This window comes from Macaca mulatta, chromosome 8 (genome assembly GCF_049350105.2).
Source record: "Macaca mulatta isolate MMU2019108-1 chromosome 8, T2T-MMU8v2.0, whole genome shotgun sequence".
Lineage (NCBI taxonomy): Eukaryota > Metazoa > Chordata > Mammalia > Primates > Cercopithecidae > Macaca > Macaca mulatta.
Genome location: NC_133413.1, coordinates 18,662,211 through 18,677,066, shown reverse-complemented (window position 1 = coordinate 18,677,066; position 14,856 = coordinate 18,662,211). Strand labels below are relative to the sequence as shown.

General features: G+C 34.9%; 1 protein-coding gene across 2 annotated transcripts in view; it reads right to left on the bottom strand.

Annotated features, from left to right (window-relative positions):
* The window catches only part of MICU3 (mitochondrial calcium uptake family member 3), a 93,292-nt gene that overhangs the window by 35,374 nt on the left and 43,062 nt on the right, over positions 1-14,856 (bottom strand). For both annotated transcript variants that reach the window (XM_028852366.2, XM_028852369.2), the window contains exons 4-7: positions 9,221-9,299; positions 5,356-5,403; positions 1,746-1,828; positions 35-106 (exon numbers count right to left, since the gene is read on the bottom strand). In XM_028852366.2, coding sequence (XP_028708199.2) covers positions 35-106; positions 1,746-1,828; positions 5,356-5,403; positions 9,221-9,299 — 282 coding nt within the window. The remainder of the gene's footprint in view (positions 1-34; positions 107-1,745; positions 1,829-5,355; positions 5,404-9,220; positions 9,300-14,856) is intronic.

Below are 14,856 nucleotides of genomic sequence, written 5' to 3'. Positions count from 1 at the left end.
AAACCCACCTAAAGCTACTATAAAGTATTCTTACCAGCACTGCACGCTTTTCTTCATCTCCTTTAGTTTCTCTCTTTTCATTTTTTTTCCTGAATATCTCTTGAAGCTGACGAAGAAATCAATCAAGAATCAAATATCCAACAAGAGTTTCTGGGCACCTATCTCCTATTCTGGACTAGGTATATTCCAAAAACAAAGAAAACAGCTTCATCCACCAAGAACATTTAAACTGCTATAGATTTATTTTCTGATATCAGTTTTTTTCCCCCAAGAAAATCTATCCTTTGGTATCGGTAACCCATAATTAAGTTAAATGTACTTAATATTACAGTTTTACTTTATCTCTAAAATGCAGACATCCACACAGGCAACTTCCAAAGGACTGAATTCCAAAAGCTAATCTTCTACTTTAAGTCAGGGGGATGGAACTTGGCAGTGTGGACATAGAACGTTCTGTAGAAAAACAGGCCCATTCTGAAAGTTCCTAAAATACAGTTGTGCACTATCATAAGAAAGCAACACTAACCTTGGCCATTTTCGGATGGCAGAAACACATCTATAGCTATTGTAATCAAACTGAAAACCGCCATCTCCCCATCACTCTGCAAAGCACTGGAATGAAGGCTCCAGCTCCAGCGGCTTGGCTCAGGGACTACACCTGGGCAAGGGCTGCGTGGGCGAGAATTTAAGCCTTCTGATAAATCCCAGTAATTAGTCTGCTTGTTTCTCTTTGAATGGCTACTAATTAGCTTCTGATGAGGATTTTTATATTTTCTCTTTCCTACTAAGAAAAAGAATGATGTCACAGACTTCCTCTGAGTTTCAGCTTCTGAAGTAAATATGAAGCTCTTTCAGAGGTTTTCTGAGGAATTTTTAACAGCTACGTTACAAAGGAAAAGTAGAAAATAAAATGGCTGTTTAGGAGGTAGGGCCATAATTTAAAAAGAAAACAAAAAAAGGAAAGAAAATGGCTGTTGATTTCCCTTCCTTTTTACTCAGAAAGTGTAGGTAAAGACAGAGTGTAACATACATGCTAAGAGCAGACCATGTTACTCTAAGGAATAAATTAATAGTATTTTCTATTTCAGAGAAGAAAACACACGAGGCATTTTGCCACAAAAAGAGATGCAAAATACATAGGTAAAAAGAAAGAGAAAAATTCTGGAAGGAGATTGTGCGAAGTTGAGGGAGCAACTGACCTCCCTGTCAGACCAGTGCCAGAGCTGGACCAGTCAAAGAAATGTCAAAAGGTAAATACCTAGGAACTATCAGCCTATGGTCAAACATAACATAAAGGAACAGGGAAGTGGGGACAAGACTGGAATACACGGCAGGAGTAAGTGGAAGAGAAAAGAGAAACAAAAATCATGAATCCTATATTGAGAAGGAAGAGAAGTTCCTATGGAAGGAGTTGTGCCTAGGTGGATGACATAATGGGGACTGATTATTAACTGGGCATATATAACCTGAGGACTGTCTGTTATCCACCCAACAGAAAACACCTGATACATTTCACACTTTTATGTAAAAACAACGATAATCATTATCATACACTGAATGTAATTTATATTTGTAAAATGTAAATATTGTTCAAAGTACCTGAGTATATACTTTATTAAATAAAGGCAAAAGTATACATTTTTCACTCTTTTCTCTACAGTAGTATTCCCAAGAAGGCAAAAACATAAAAATATAAGTAAGCAATATTTAATTATTGATAAAAACGCAGCATATAATATACATACCACCAAAAACTCTTTTTTATCCACCATCTCATTGCCATCGGTGTCAAACATGTTGAAAGCTATTCTGAACCCTGCATGTGGCTCTGCCAGAAAAAACAGAGAAGATATTCACAAAATGGAAAAATGTATTTTAAAGTACAAAATCCATATTAGTTGTAAAGTTACTCATATTCTATACAGAAAATGTTTCTTTAACCAAGAAATTAAAAGTTAACATGTTATTATTGGTTAAAGATAATAAAAAGCATATAAAAGTATTTATATTTCTGCTTTATACATTAGTACACTTAATAAAAATTGCTAATACACTTTACAAGCACTTCTGTGATACTTGTTGCATAGCACTGAGAAAAAATTTGAATACTTTCCTTATTTCTAAAAATAAACACTTCTCTTTTTTATCCAAAGTCTGTTAGTTTGTTTAAAAGGGAAATATCAACTCATCACATTTTAAATATATTCAGTATGTTCAGCTACTTAGTGCGGCAGAAAAAAAAACATGACACAATGGACTAGTTCCGATTCTCGGGAAAATTATAACTAAAATGACCTATGAAAATAAATGTTAAGCATAAGAGATTAGAGTTAAAACTTCTAGAGGCTTCAACAACAGAAATATAAAACAAAAGAAGATTGAATATGTAATCACCAATTCCCCCAAAATACAAGGAATAATTGCTTTTCTGAAAAAGACTTTGACATACTATGAAGTGCTTCAATTTCATGAACCTTAAAATAATAAGGTTCAATCTCTTTCTCCTTTTCACTTCTAGAGCATAAAGGAGAAAACTTGGACAGAAGAAAACTTGAAAGTGTCCTTCAAAGAGCGGCACAGTGGACGTGCCTTTCTCAAAACACTGAATCTTTTCTTTTGAGATGTGGGGGGAGGGGCACAAAGTTGAAAAAGGGACCCCCCACAGATACATTTGCTACCACCTGTTGTGAAATCTTGAACCTGCAAAAGAGGCACAGATAGTGTCCTACTTTCTTAACTGGTAACAGTTGTCTCTGAAAATAACAGAAACAGAAACCAGTCCTTTATGCAAGCTCACTTCTTGCATGTATTTTAGAAATCTAATACAAATTTACACCATCTCTAATAACCAAGTTTTACACTTTAAAAAGATCTTGAAAATACAGGAAAGAAGTCTTCCTTACAAGCATTGTTTGGAGGGAAAAACACAGTACAAAGTAAAGAGAGAGACACTTACAGACAGGTAACCAGGATTATGCAGCCCACTTCCTGCCAGCCCTCTTTTCACAGTTTTCTTAGTTCTAATGTAAACAACATCCCATAATTTTTCAATTCAAACTCCTTAGAAGCTTCGGTTGGTGAGTCCTGAATTCCAAAGAAGTTTCACAGCACCCAAGGATCCTAAGCTTTCTGTGCCAAAACCCACTATGTATGTTTTTTCTGACACTCCTAAACTATACCCTTGTCCCGTCTCAACAAGTAGCTTTCCTAGTCAACGCTTCGTATTCTTGAATTTCACTCCGCTGGTTTAGGTACTTAATTTAACTTCTAATATTGCAACCATGATTGTTCTGGCAAACAAGGTAACTTTTCAACACATCTATGAGTTGCATCCACTCTAATTCTCAGGGTAGCATCATTGACTGGACTTGCTTCATTACCATGGCTTTGCAGAGTGGATCAACCTCAGGTAGCCCTATTACAAAATGTACAATACTACCCCCAGCCCTAACATTTTAATTTCATTTTAAGTCTGAAACTGCCACTGCAAAATTATAATGGAGACAGTGAAAGAGATCTGACTAACCAACTCCATCTTGCTTTAATCTCCAAGCTATGTTTGCTCATTCAGTTGCTTCTTGTTTAGTTAGGCCAAACTAACTTTGGGAGGAACTTATAGTTTAAAAGAAAGATGATACGAGCCCTTTCCTGTAACAAACCCCCTTCTTGACTAGGGACTAGATTGCCTTTGTAGGACTAACAAATTAGCCACAAGATTAGAAATTATGGTTTAGGAGTCACGCAGCTGGAGCTACAAGATTCTGACCCTCCCTGAATTGCTCCTGGGGGTAACATTACTATTGTAAAACCTAAGACCTGTGCTTGAGATATTTTGCAGACCCCACACTTGATGGATCAGCTGGCACTACACAGAGCGATAAACTGGCTCATCTGGTCTTGTGGTCCTCAACCAGGAACTGACTCAGCATGAGAGAAAAGCTTTGACTCCCTATGATTTCATCTTTGACCTGACCAACCAGTGCTCCTGACTCACCCACCCCCTACCCATCAAATTATCTTTAAGAACTCTGATCCCTGAATGCTCAGGAAACTAATTTGAGTAATAATAAAACTCCAGTCTCCCGCATAGCCAGCTCTGTGTAAATTACTCTTTCTCTGCTGTAATTCTCCTGTCTTGAAAAATTGGTTCAGTCTAGGTAGTGAGGAAGGTGACAAGTCCAAGAGAAAAAAATAAAGATGTATGAGTATATGTACACATTCCTTCTTCTCAAAACTTACTGTAACTGAACTCAATGTTAACATCATTCCTCACTAAGTTACACAGTTAAGAATAACACAGTGGTGTGAATTTTTTAATCAAAGAAGTACAAAGTATTTTTAGACTTGTTTCTAATGACAGAGGTTTATTGATGTTCTTGTTTCCATGCATCTTCCCAAATCTCCACAACTGGAAATTCCACTAGCAATATTCTTTGATGTATTCCTTTCTTCATTCATTCACTCACTACTTTTTGGGAGGGTACCATGTGCAAGACATTGTTCTTGATACAGAGATGAACAAAAAAGATAAAATCTTTGCCATAATGGACCTTGCATTCAAGTGTGGGGAGACAAACAAGAACATGTAAACCAATAATACTTTCAAATAGTCTGATATAAAGAAAATGAAATGCAGCAAAGAGATATAAAGAGAGAGGGAGCTATTTTAGAAAGGCTGGCCAAGTAAGGATTTGCTAAGTCTTCACATTTGAAAGGAAACTTGAATGATATTTATTATCATAGGGATCTTGAGGATAAGTACTGATGGCACAGAAAGCAGAAGGTATAAATTCCTGAGGCGGCAATTCAAGGAACGGAAAGGCCAGGTGGCTGGAACCCAGTAAACTATAACAAAATTGTCTCCATTAAATGCAAAGAAATTTAACTGAAAATGTAGTAAACCCTTCATATATTTCCTAAGAAATGCTGCACATGAGAGGAAGAAAATAAAAGTTTTGGATGTGAATGTCAGGTATTCTGATAGACTCGATAGTTAAGAGACTCTCTCACATCAGTCTTGCAGAAAATATGACTCAAATGAGTACAGTAGGAAATTTACAAATTATTACATGTCATGACCTTTCGAGTCTGAGGTAGATTAAAACCACAAGAATGGATACATAATAGTAAATTTATAATTTATTAGCATTTATTACTACACCATAAGCTGTAGCATTTAACGTTTTTGACTCTTCACAGTGCTATGCTTAGCATTTTTCTGTGGCATTAAACATGAATTTTGCAGAACAGTATGGATATTGATTTTCAAGAGTAAGTGAATCTAAGATCTGCTTTCCAAGATTCTGTTTAAAAAATAAAGCTGCATCCAGAAATAAATTTAATAAGTATACTTACTTGTTAAAATACATAAAAGAAAAAGATATTCTGTGTAAGAAATCACACCTACAAGAAAAATAGTATCAGTTATATGTATAAAATGTTGTTTGAGAAGCAATAAATGCTATAATGAGCTTATAGTTTAAAAATAGATGCTATATATTATTTTAAATGACAATTATTATTATAAAATCAAAGCGAAAGAAGCAACAAATTTAATTTTACTTTACTCGTTCCACATGCCTCCATAGATACTCATATAAAATCATTATGCTGTCAAATACATTGGCAAAAAAAGCAAAATTATAATGCATAGCAGTAACTTTTAAACTTGTTGCTAGTTTCTAATGTATGACTCTTAACATAAAAAAGTTGTCAAGTCCAACAACAGAGGTTAAAGGAAAAAATAAGTAAAAATAAAAAGGTTGGAAATGGTTAATGAACACTGCAAAGTGCTTACTTTTTATTAACACTTGGATAAAACATTTAGACATTGTTACTTAGAAATTTGATATTTGTTTTGCATTTTAAGAATAAAGGTCTATAGTTACCACTTTTCTGCTTTCAAATTATCTTCAATGCTTCTATTATATGTACTTTAAGGAGTTTTTATTGTAATTAAATGTCTTATACTTTCTGTACATCACATCCTGAGTTCTCAGTAACTCCATACTTACAAATTTTAAAAGGAGTCCATTTGAAGTAAATAAAAAAGTGCATTCTGTTACTTGAATTCTTGCTTTTGCAATACAAAACCCAAAACCAGATTTAGTGCTTGAACTGACCTTCCAAGCAGATACTGAGAAGATTGACATCAGGAATCTGTATCTACAATACTTATTTAGATATCAGATAGTTCTGATGCTTGGTAAAAGGGTATAAAAATCCTTTAAATAACCAGATTGTGAACTTTAAAACTCCATTTTATATGATGTTCTTTGAGGCTGCCTTCTTTGTTACAGAACAAAGAGAAGAGGAGCCACTGTCAGGCAGTTTGTCAGAGACATGAAGGGCACTACCCAGGAAGCCCTGAAAGCATTCATTCCCTTCTTTTGTTTATACTAGAATATTGTGACCTATAGACAGATAGTTCTGGTTGATTGCCATGAACGTTATGGGAGAAAGATTCTGGAATGGTCAATGTATATAAAGATACAATACTTAAGAGTCCACAGGGATCCCTCAAAAAATGAAAGAAAAGCATAAAAGAAGGGGCAAAAAAAGGAAATGAGTTGGGAAATGGGCATGCTGTCGCCACAATCCTATCTCACTGACTGTTGTTCTAGTTGACCTGGTAGAATACACAAGAGATGCTGGTTGGTACAAAGAACTTCAGTAACTGCTATGCATCTTTTATTTGATAGTTAACTCAAGACTTCCCTCAAGTAAGCACTACTTCATAGCAAGTGTCCAGACCATGACTATCATGGTAGACACTTCTTTGCAGGACCACATGGTGATTGAGGTGGCTTAAACCACAGGGAAGAAAAATGAAGTGAAACCCATGATACACTATAATTTAATAAAAATAGTCAAGGAAAAGAGAAACTACTACTGAAGATGAACTGTATATTTTTAACGCTTTCCAATTATAAAAACAGAATACTATAAAACTTACTCTTCAATTTACTTATGGCATCCAGGATCAAAAAAAAAAAAAAAGCTAGGCATATAGTAATGGTGTGATCTTTAGAAACAGAGGATAAGAAAGATGCCAACTAGGTTTCTTTTGAAAATTCAATCAAAACAAATTTTAAGGGAAGTTCCTTAAAAGGATTACATTGTTTAATTCCTATACATGACACATTGCAGTTGGCTGTTATAATTAAGTCTCTATAATACATGTTTTCATGAATGCGTATCAATTTTTTATTATTTAAATGTATAACATTTTCTCTAGAGGTAATACTTTACATAGATAAACTTTTAATTTTAAAATTAGTCTTTAGCCAGGCATGGTGGCTCACACCTATAATCCCAGCACTTTGGGAGGCCAAGGCAAGAGGACTGTTTGAGTCCAGGAGTTCGAAACCAGCCTGGGCAACAAAGTGAGACTTTATCTCTACAAAAAATCAAAAAATGAGGGGGGAAGAATTGCTCGAGCCCAGGAGGTCGAGGCTGCAGTGAGCCATGACTGCACCACTGCACTTCCGCCTGGGTGACAAAGCGAGACCCTGACTCAATAAATAAATAAAATAAAACAAAGATAAAAATAAAATTATGTCTTCAATAGCTCTAAAGGTTTAGTCTTAAAATTTCTCTGCCACTTAATCACTATTTAAAAAAAGCAAGGCTCTTCTAACTTCTCTATTTATTCTAACTTCTCTAATGATTCTAAAACTTTCTGGGATCATGTATTACCCTGATGATCTAATTAATATGATACAGATACGCACTGTACTACAGGGTGTAGCTATTTAAATTTAAAATACTTAAAATCAAATACAACCAAAAATTAAGTTCCGCAGTTATGCCAGTCACATTTCAAGTGCTTAACAGTCGTATGTGGCTAGTAGCTACCATAAGAGACAGCACAGAAACAGAGTATTTCCGTCATAGTGGCGCAGAATAGATTCTATCCCCTGGGGAAAAAAATGCAAACATGTGTATAACATGAGAAGGATTAGGATATGCCTAAACCTAGGACTTCTAGATTTAACCTTCCCCTTAACTAAAAGAAGGCTTTTTCTTCCATGCGTTATTTTTCTCAGATTATATTTGATCCAATTTGTATTTTCCCATGAGGTATATATATTAAGAAAAATGTTTGAAATTCACCATACTTACTTGATCCTTCTGAGCTTTGAATTTTCCTCATCCTATTATCTCACCCTAAGATCTGAATGGCAATCTTTAAGACAATATTCAGGAAAAAAATTTCTAAGATTTTTTTAAGACACTTTGGCCTAGGTTTCTTGAAGATTTAACAATCTTACTTATGAAACACCTACAATAAAAGATACGGTGTCTCTTCCTTTCAGATTATATGTAAACCATGTGGAAGCAATACAAACTTTCTAATTCTACTTAAATAAAATATATGAATTATAACTACTCCTTCAAAGTATTTGTCTTCAGGCTGAAGTACATTATTTTCAAACCAATATTCGTTAAAACTGATGAAAAGGGAAAATATAACTGCTTAGATAATTTCTTTAATATATTGCATATTCCTGTATTTGAGGATACAAAAAATATATTTCCAAGAAACATTACTTTTTAAGATTAAAAAGACTAATACATTTTTTCTACAAATGTGTAAAAAGGTACACTGTAAAAGAAAATTACAATAAAAGCCATATAATGTGATTGCCAGGAAACGTATAAATTAATGAATTAACCTAATATTGATACTGATAATAGAGTAAGTTGAAACAGGTACATTTGCAGTAAGTATTGGCCTTTAAAGGAAACATGTCGAAACTAGGCTGTCAAAGGACGTATCCACTAAATTTTTCCTGTTGATTAGTTTAGGAGCATCTGTAATTCTCTCAGAGCGAAATGGAAGGAAGAAAAATATACCTTTGAAGATCTAGTATTTTTGTAAAATGTTTTCTTTGGGGAAATAGAGAATAAACTTTTCAATATGGTTAAAGAACAATTTGTTAAACTATGTAAGTCCATTTTGTTGTAAAAAAATTTGGAAGATACAAATAATATATAAACAATAACATGAAAACCACCCTTAATGAAGAGTGGAATTATCCGAGAACAACATTAATACTCAGAAATGTTAATATTTTGCTGTTTTCTTCTTTAGTTTTTTCTCTATGCATACACATAGATGTAATTTAAAAATTATTTTAGGTACGGGAAAATATGCATATACAAATAGTATACATAATACAGTTTAAAAAACGGACACGTACTAAGGTTAACTCACCTCTTTCTTTAAGATTTCGAAATAGCTTCGATGAGCCTTTCCAAACTGGTGGTGTTTCTGCGAGCATTTGATTTAATTCCTATGACAGAAGTTATTATACTATTGATGAATTGGTAAACCACTTGCTTATAAAATAGATCAAAAACACGTTTAAATGTCCATGCAAAATTCTCCACTTAAAAGACCTGAAACATGGCATTATTTATCCTATGTTATGCCTGTGGTTCATTCAAGCACACAACACAGTATTTGCCCATGGTTCAAACATAAAATAAATGATGAAGAGGCTACATTAAATTTAATTACAGCTACCTAAAATTTCAGATAAGATGAATAATGGGAGGTTATACATAAGACAACCAAATCAAGATAAAACAGTGAGTTTAAGTTCTGGAGCCAATCATAAAGGAATCGTTTTAGGAAAACCATGGAAAAATGTGAATTTCCATATCAAGATCAGAAACGGTCACATCACCTGGCTTCACATAATGTCTCTTCTTTGTAACACATTTGGATTTAGAGAGCTTCGTGTAGAGGAAGTAAATGAACAAAGGATTATGTTACAAAGGAATGAAAAGTATTTAATGGTTAGTGACTTAGAGAATGATAACATTGGATGAAACAGAAAGACAAGGGTACTGCATTATTGTGGTCACTGTTTCGTCACTGTTTCAATTTGTTTCTAGTTTTAACTTAACACAGACTTCAACTGCTGCTTAGCTTTTTCTTTTTTAAAAAAGTCAAAACTATCAGTGCTGCTCGGAAACTATTGGAGAACTTAGACATTTGAATCATTACTCATATGCTAAATCAATTTTGAATTTATTGTGTATAGTCAGTTAAAAACACTAAGTGAAAACTATAATTTGATTAATCTTGAAGAAAAATGATTAAAAGATTTGGTGAGATAACTTGAAATAATTTGAAATAATAAAATTAGTCTGCTTAGAAACACATTAGACAAACACAGAACCCACTTCTATTTTCAGATCTGATCCCCACTCCTCAGAGCATGTGGTTCCCCAATAGTTTGAGCATCACACCTGGGAGTTGGTGCGAAACGCAGAATCTCAGTGCCCATGCCAGACCTACCGAGCCACAACCTGCATTTTTAACAAGATCTTCTAATTTTTACACACATTCAAGTCTGGAAGGCATTTCAGACAAACCATTCTCGATGCAGCAGTACCTAAAAATGCTTTCTGACATTTATAAATCATATTTGTTTAACTGCAAAGCTGAGCTAGCAGAAGTATAATTCTTAGTATGTCAAAGGCAGGAACAGCATTAATTAGGGGATTTATGGACACCGTGAAGCCCATATGCGGATTCTTGTATTTGTTTTCTTCATGTTTCTATATCTGCACTGCAGGTAAAATATGCCACTAAATAATCAGTGCATCTGATTATAGAATAGCAATGGCACAGAATAATTCAGCTCCAAATTGTAATGAGAAACTGGGATATTTATTGTTTAGACAACAGTAAACTCACATATGATTAAATAAAATATTCTGGGCTGGGCTCAGTGGCTCAGGCCTATAATCTCAGCACTTTGGGAGGCCGAGGCGGGTAGATCCCTTGAGCCCAGGAGTTTGAGACCAGCCTGGGCAACATGGCAAAACCCCATCTCACAAATAAACAAACAAACAACAATTAGCTGGAAATAGTGGCGTTCATCTATAGTCTCAGCTTACTCAGAAGGCTGAGGTGGAAAAATCACTTGAGCCCAGGAAGTCGGGCTATAGTGAGCCATGATCACACCACTGCACTCCAGCCTAGGCAACAGAGCGAGACCTTGTCTCAAAAAAATATTAAAAAATTTTAAAAACAACATTCTGAATAAACTTTATGCAGCTTAGTTTATACCATATCTATTGTAACTGTATAAATATTAACTAATCTTTCTCCATTTTAACTGGTTCCATGTCTTCCAACCTCATCTGTTCTAGCTTAAACTCAGCTACAGTGTAAGACTGAAAAATCATAGCTACCTTTTATTGTGTGCCCTCTATGTGTTTGGCAATAGGCTCATACAATAACTTCATTCTAAAAACAATCCTCATTATGCATATTTTAACAAGACTTAAAGTGGATAAGTAACACCCAAGGTCACAGAACTACTAAATGACAAAGCCCAGATCCTTATTGACTCCAAGTAGCTTATTTTAGTCATAATCTAGTTTCTCCTGGTCTAAATCATCCAATCAACACATTCATTTTGTCTTCTCTTATTAACTTTAAGGACTTCTAAAATTTCTTAAAATCTTTATATTTCCACTCATGTCAGGAATCTCTCTCCCTACTCCCAATTCCCAGCTTGGTTTCATATGTAGCAGCGCTATATTACAAAGAATTTGGTCTTTGCCCCTGGGTCCTGGGAAGGAGACTCTAAATCCTTCGTTCATACCTGAGTTTGTGCTAAGGAGATCACTCAGGAGGGGAGCTGCTTACCAGAAACAATAACTGTGATTAGAGAGCTGGGGCTTTAGCGAGCCTGACCTCTGGGGAGAAAAGAGAGGCTATAGATTAAGTTCAATCACATGGCCAATAATTCAATCAATCATGCCTATGTAATGAAACCCTAACAAAAATTCTAAGCACTAAGCTCAGTGGCGCTTTCTGGTTGTTGAACACGCTGTTGTGCTAGGAGGGTGACACACCCCAACTCCATGTTCTCAAAGAAGGCATAGAAGCTCTGTGTTCAGGACCTTCCCAGACCTTGCCCTCTCTCTTCAACTGGCTGGTCTTATTCTGTATTCTATCTAATAAAACCATAACCATAGGTACTGCATTTTTTGAGTTCTATGATTCATTCTAGCAAATCATTAAACCTGAGGGGAGCTGTGGCAACCTCCTAGACTTGTAGACAGTAAGACCACAGTGTGGGTGGCCTGGAGCCCCCAAACTTGCAACAAGCATCTGAAATGAGGGCAGTCTTGTTAGGCACTATGCTTAAACTCAGAGTGGTTAGTGTTAGAATTATATTGTAGGTAGAAAATAAATATTTGCTGAATTAAATTCAGTCTCCTAGAATTATAGTTGCCTTTTAAAGGAGTTACACAATTTTCTTAAATAAGTACTATTTAAAAAAATTATACAGTTAGTAGCTATATATTATAGAAAAATTAGTAAATACAGAAAATAAAAACTAATTGTAACCCAGGGATGACAAACTTAAGTTTTAGAGCAAACTTAATTGAGTCTCTAGGGGTGGCAAGTTACACATACACACACACACACACACATATTTTAACATCATTTTAGTCTGATTCTCTAGCTAGGCATATTTATATAGTATATGGTATTTATATAGTATTTTGTTAATATTTGTTGCTGCAAATATTAAATCATTCTCTGCATACTGTTTTATAACTTACCCTTTGCATTTAATATATTATCATGAGCATATATATTTTCCTGTCAAATATTCTCCATTTTCATGTTAATGGCTACACAGAAGTTGTCTATAGTAGCAGTTCTGAAAGGCAACTCTTCACATTCTTAAAAATATTAGGGACCCAAAAGAGATACTGTTTTTATGGGTTATATCTATCAATATTTAATTTATTTGAAAATAAAAACAAATTTTTAAAACACAAGAATACACAAACACACATTCCATTAGTTGGGAGAGCAATGGCATCATTACCAAACAGCCTCTAGAAAACTCCACCACAAACTCATGAGAGAATGACAGTGAATAAAACAAGTATATTCTCAGTATTATGATGAAAATAGTTTTGACTTCATGGACCTTTGAAAAGGTCTTTGCAGTTTAAATGACTGTCAGTTAATATTATTTTGCAACTTGCTCTTTTACTCAACCTCGTTTTCTAGTTCTACTCATGTCAATGCACATAGTTGTAATGTATTTTATTCATTTTAACTCTGTATTTCTACACTTATCCTGGGTTTCTCTATTTCATAAATCTTTCATTCACTTGCCTAATGATTGACATTATATCATTCCCAAATTTTTGCTATTACAATTGATGGTTCAGGAAACACATACAGCAGCAATCCCCATCCTTTTTGGCACCAGGGACTGGTTTCTTGGAAGACAATTTTTCCACAGACCAGGAGCAGGGAAGGGGAAATGTTTTGGGGATGATTCAAGTGCATTACATTTATTGTGCACTTTATTTCTATTATTATTACAATCTAACATACGATGAAATAATTATACATCTCATCATCATGTAGAATCAGAGGGAGCCCTGAGTTTGTTTTCTTGCAACTAGATGGTCCCATCTGGGGGTGATGGGAGACAGTGACAGATCATCAGGCAGTAGATTCTCATAAGGAGCACGCAACTTAGATCCCTCACATGCCAGTTCACAATCGGGTCTGGGCTCCTATGAGAATCTAATGCTGCCGCTGATCTAACAGGAGGCGGAGCTCAGGCAGTAATGTGAGCAATGAGTGATGGGGAGTGGCTGTAAATACAGATGAAGCTTCACGGGAAGTGTCAGGGGGGGATCTGATATATAGGATTTCTGTGGCAAACATGAAAACATTTCTCTAGTATGCATTTCTAGAAGAGAGATTTCTCATATGCATTTTCAACATTATTAGGTATTGCCAAATATCACTCAAAAGTAAATATACCCCAGCCTGGGTGACAGAGCAAAACCCTGTCTCCACTAAAAATACAAAAATTAGCTGGGCATGGTGGTGTGTGCCTGTAGTCCCAGCTACTCAGGAGGCTGAGGTGGGGGGGTCACTTGAGCCCAGGAGGCAGAAGTTGCAGTGAGCCAAGATAGTGCCACTGCACTCCAGCCTGGGTGACAGGGACTGACTCTATCTCAAAAAATTTTTAAAAAGTAAATATACCAATTTACATTCTCACCTGGTTCCTTCTTGTTCTCCTTGCTGCTAATTGGTATTGTCAGATTTCTGGAAACTAACAACCTGGTGGGTGTGAAATAGTATCATATCATTGGTTTAATTTGCATACCCTAAGTTACTAGTAAGGTTGACCTCCTTTACATATATTCAGCGGCCATTGTAGGTACTTTTGTCTATTTTTTTCTATTTAAGTTGATTATCTTTTTTATAAAGATAAAAAAAGGGGTTCTACATGACTGCAAGACACTTACCCTCTTCTGTTAATATGCTGCATGCATATCCTCCCACCATCATACATCTTTTAACATTGTTTACACTGTCTTTTGATGCTAAACTTTGAAATATTTAATTTAGTAAAAATTGCTAATAATTTCAAGTTTTGCTTTGAGTCTTATCTAAAAAAAAAACTCTCGTGCCTCTCATTTTGATTTTACTCTTATAGAATTTTTGTCACAAATAAGAACTTAATCCATCTGAAATTAGTTTTTGTATATGGTAGTAAATCTGAGGCCTAATTTGCCCCCTCCATGGAAAAATTATTATTCAAACATCTATGATTGACAGGTCAATCTTTTTACCAATGATTTATAGATCTATCTATATATGCCTGGATCTGTTTCTGGATTCTATATTCTATTACCTTGATCTAGTTTTAAAAAATATCTTTGCAATGATGTAATACTACTTTATTATAGCTCTATTTCTAATCTTAATATGTCATAAGCCCCATTATTCTCATCTCAATGGTTTTTTTTTCCCTCTTTCCTTTTTGGAATTGTTCTAAA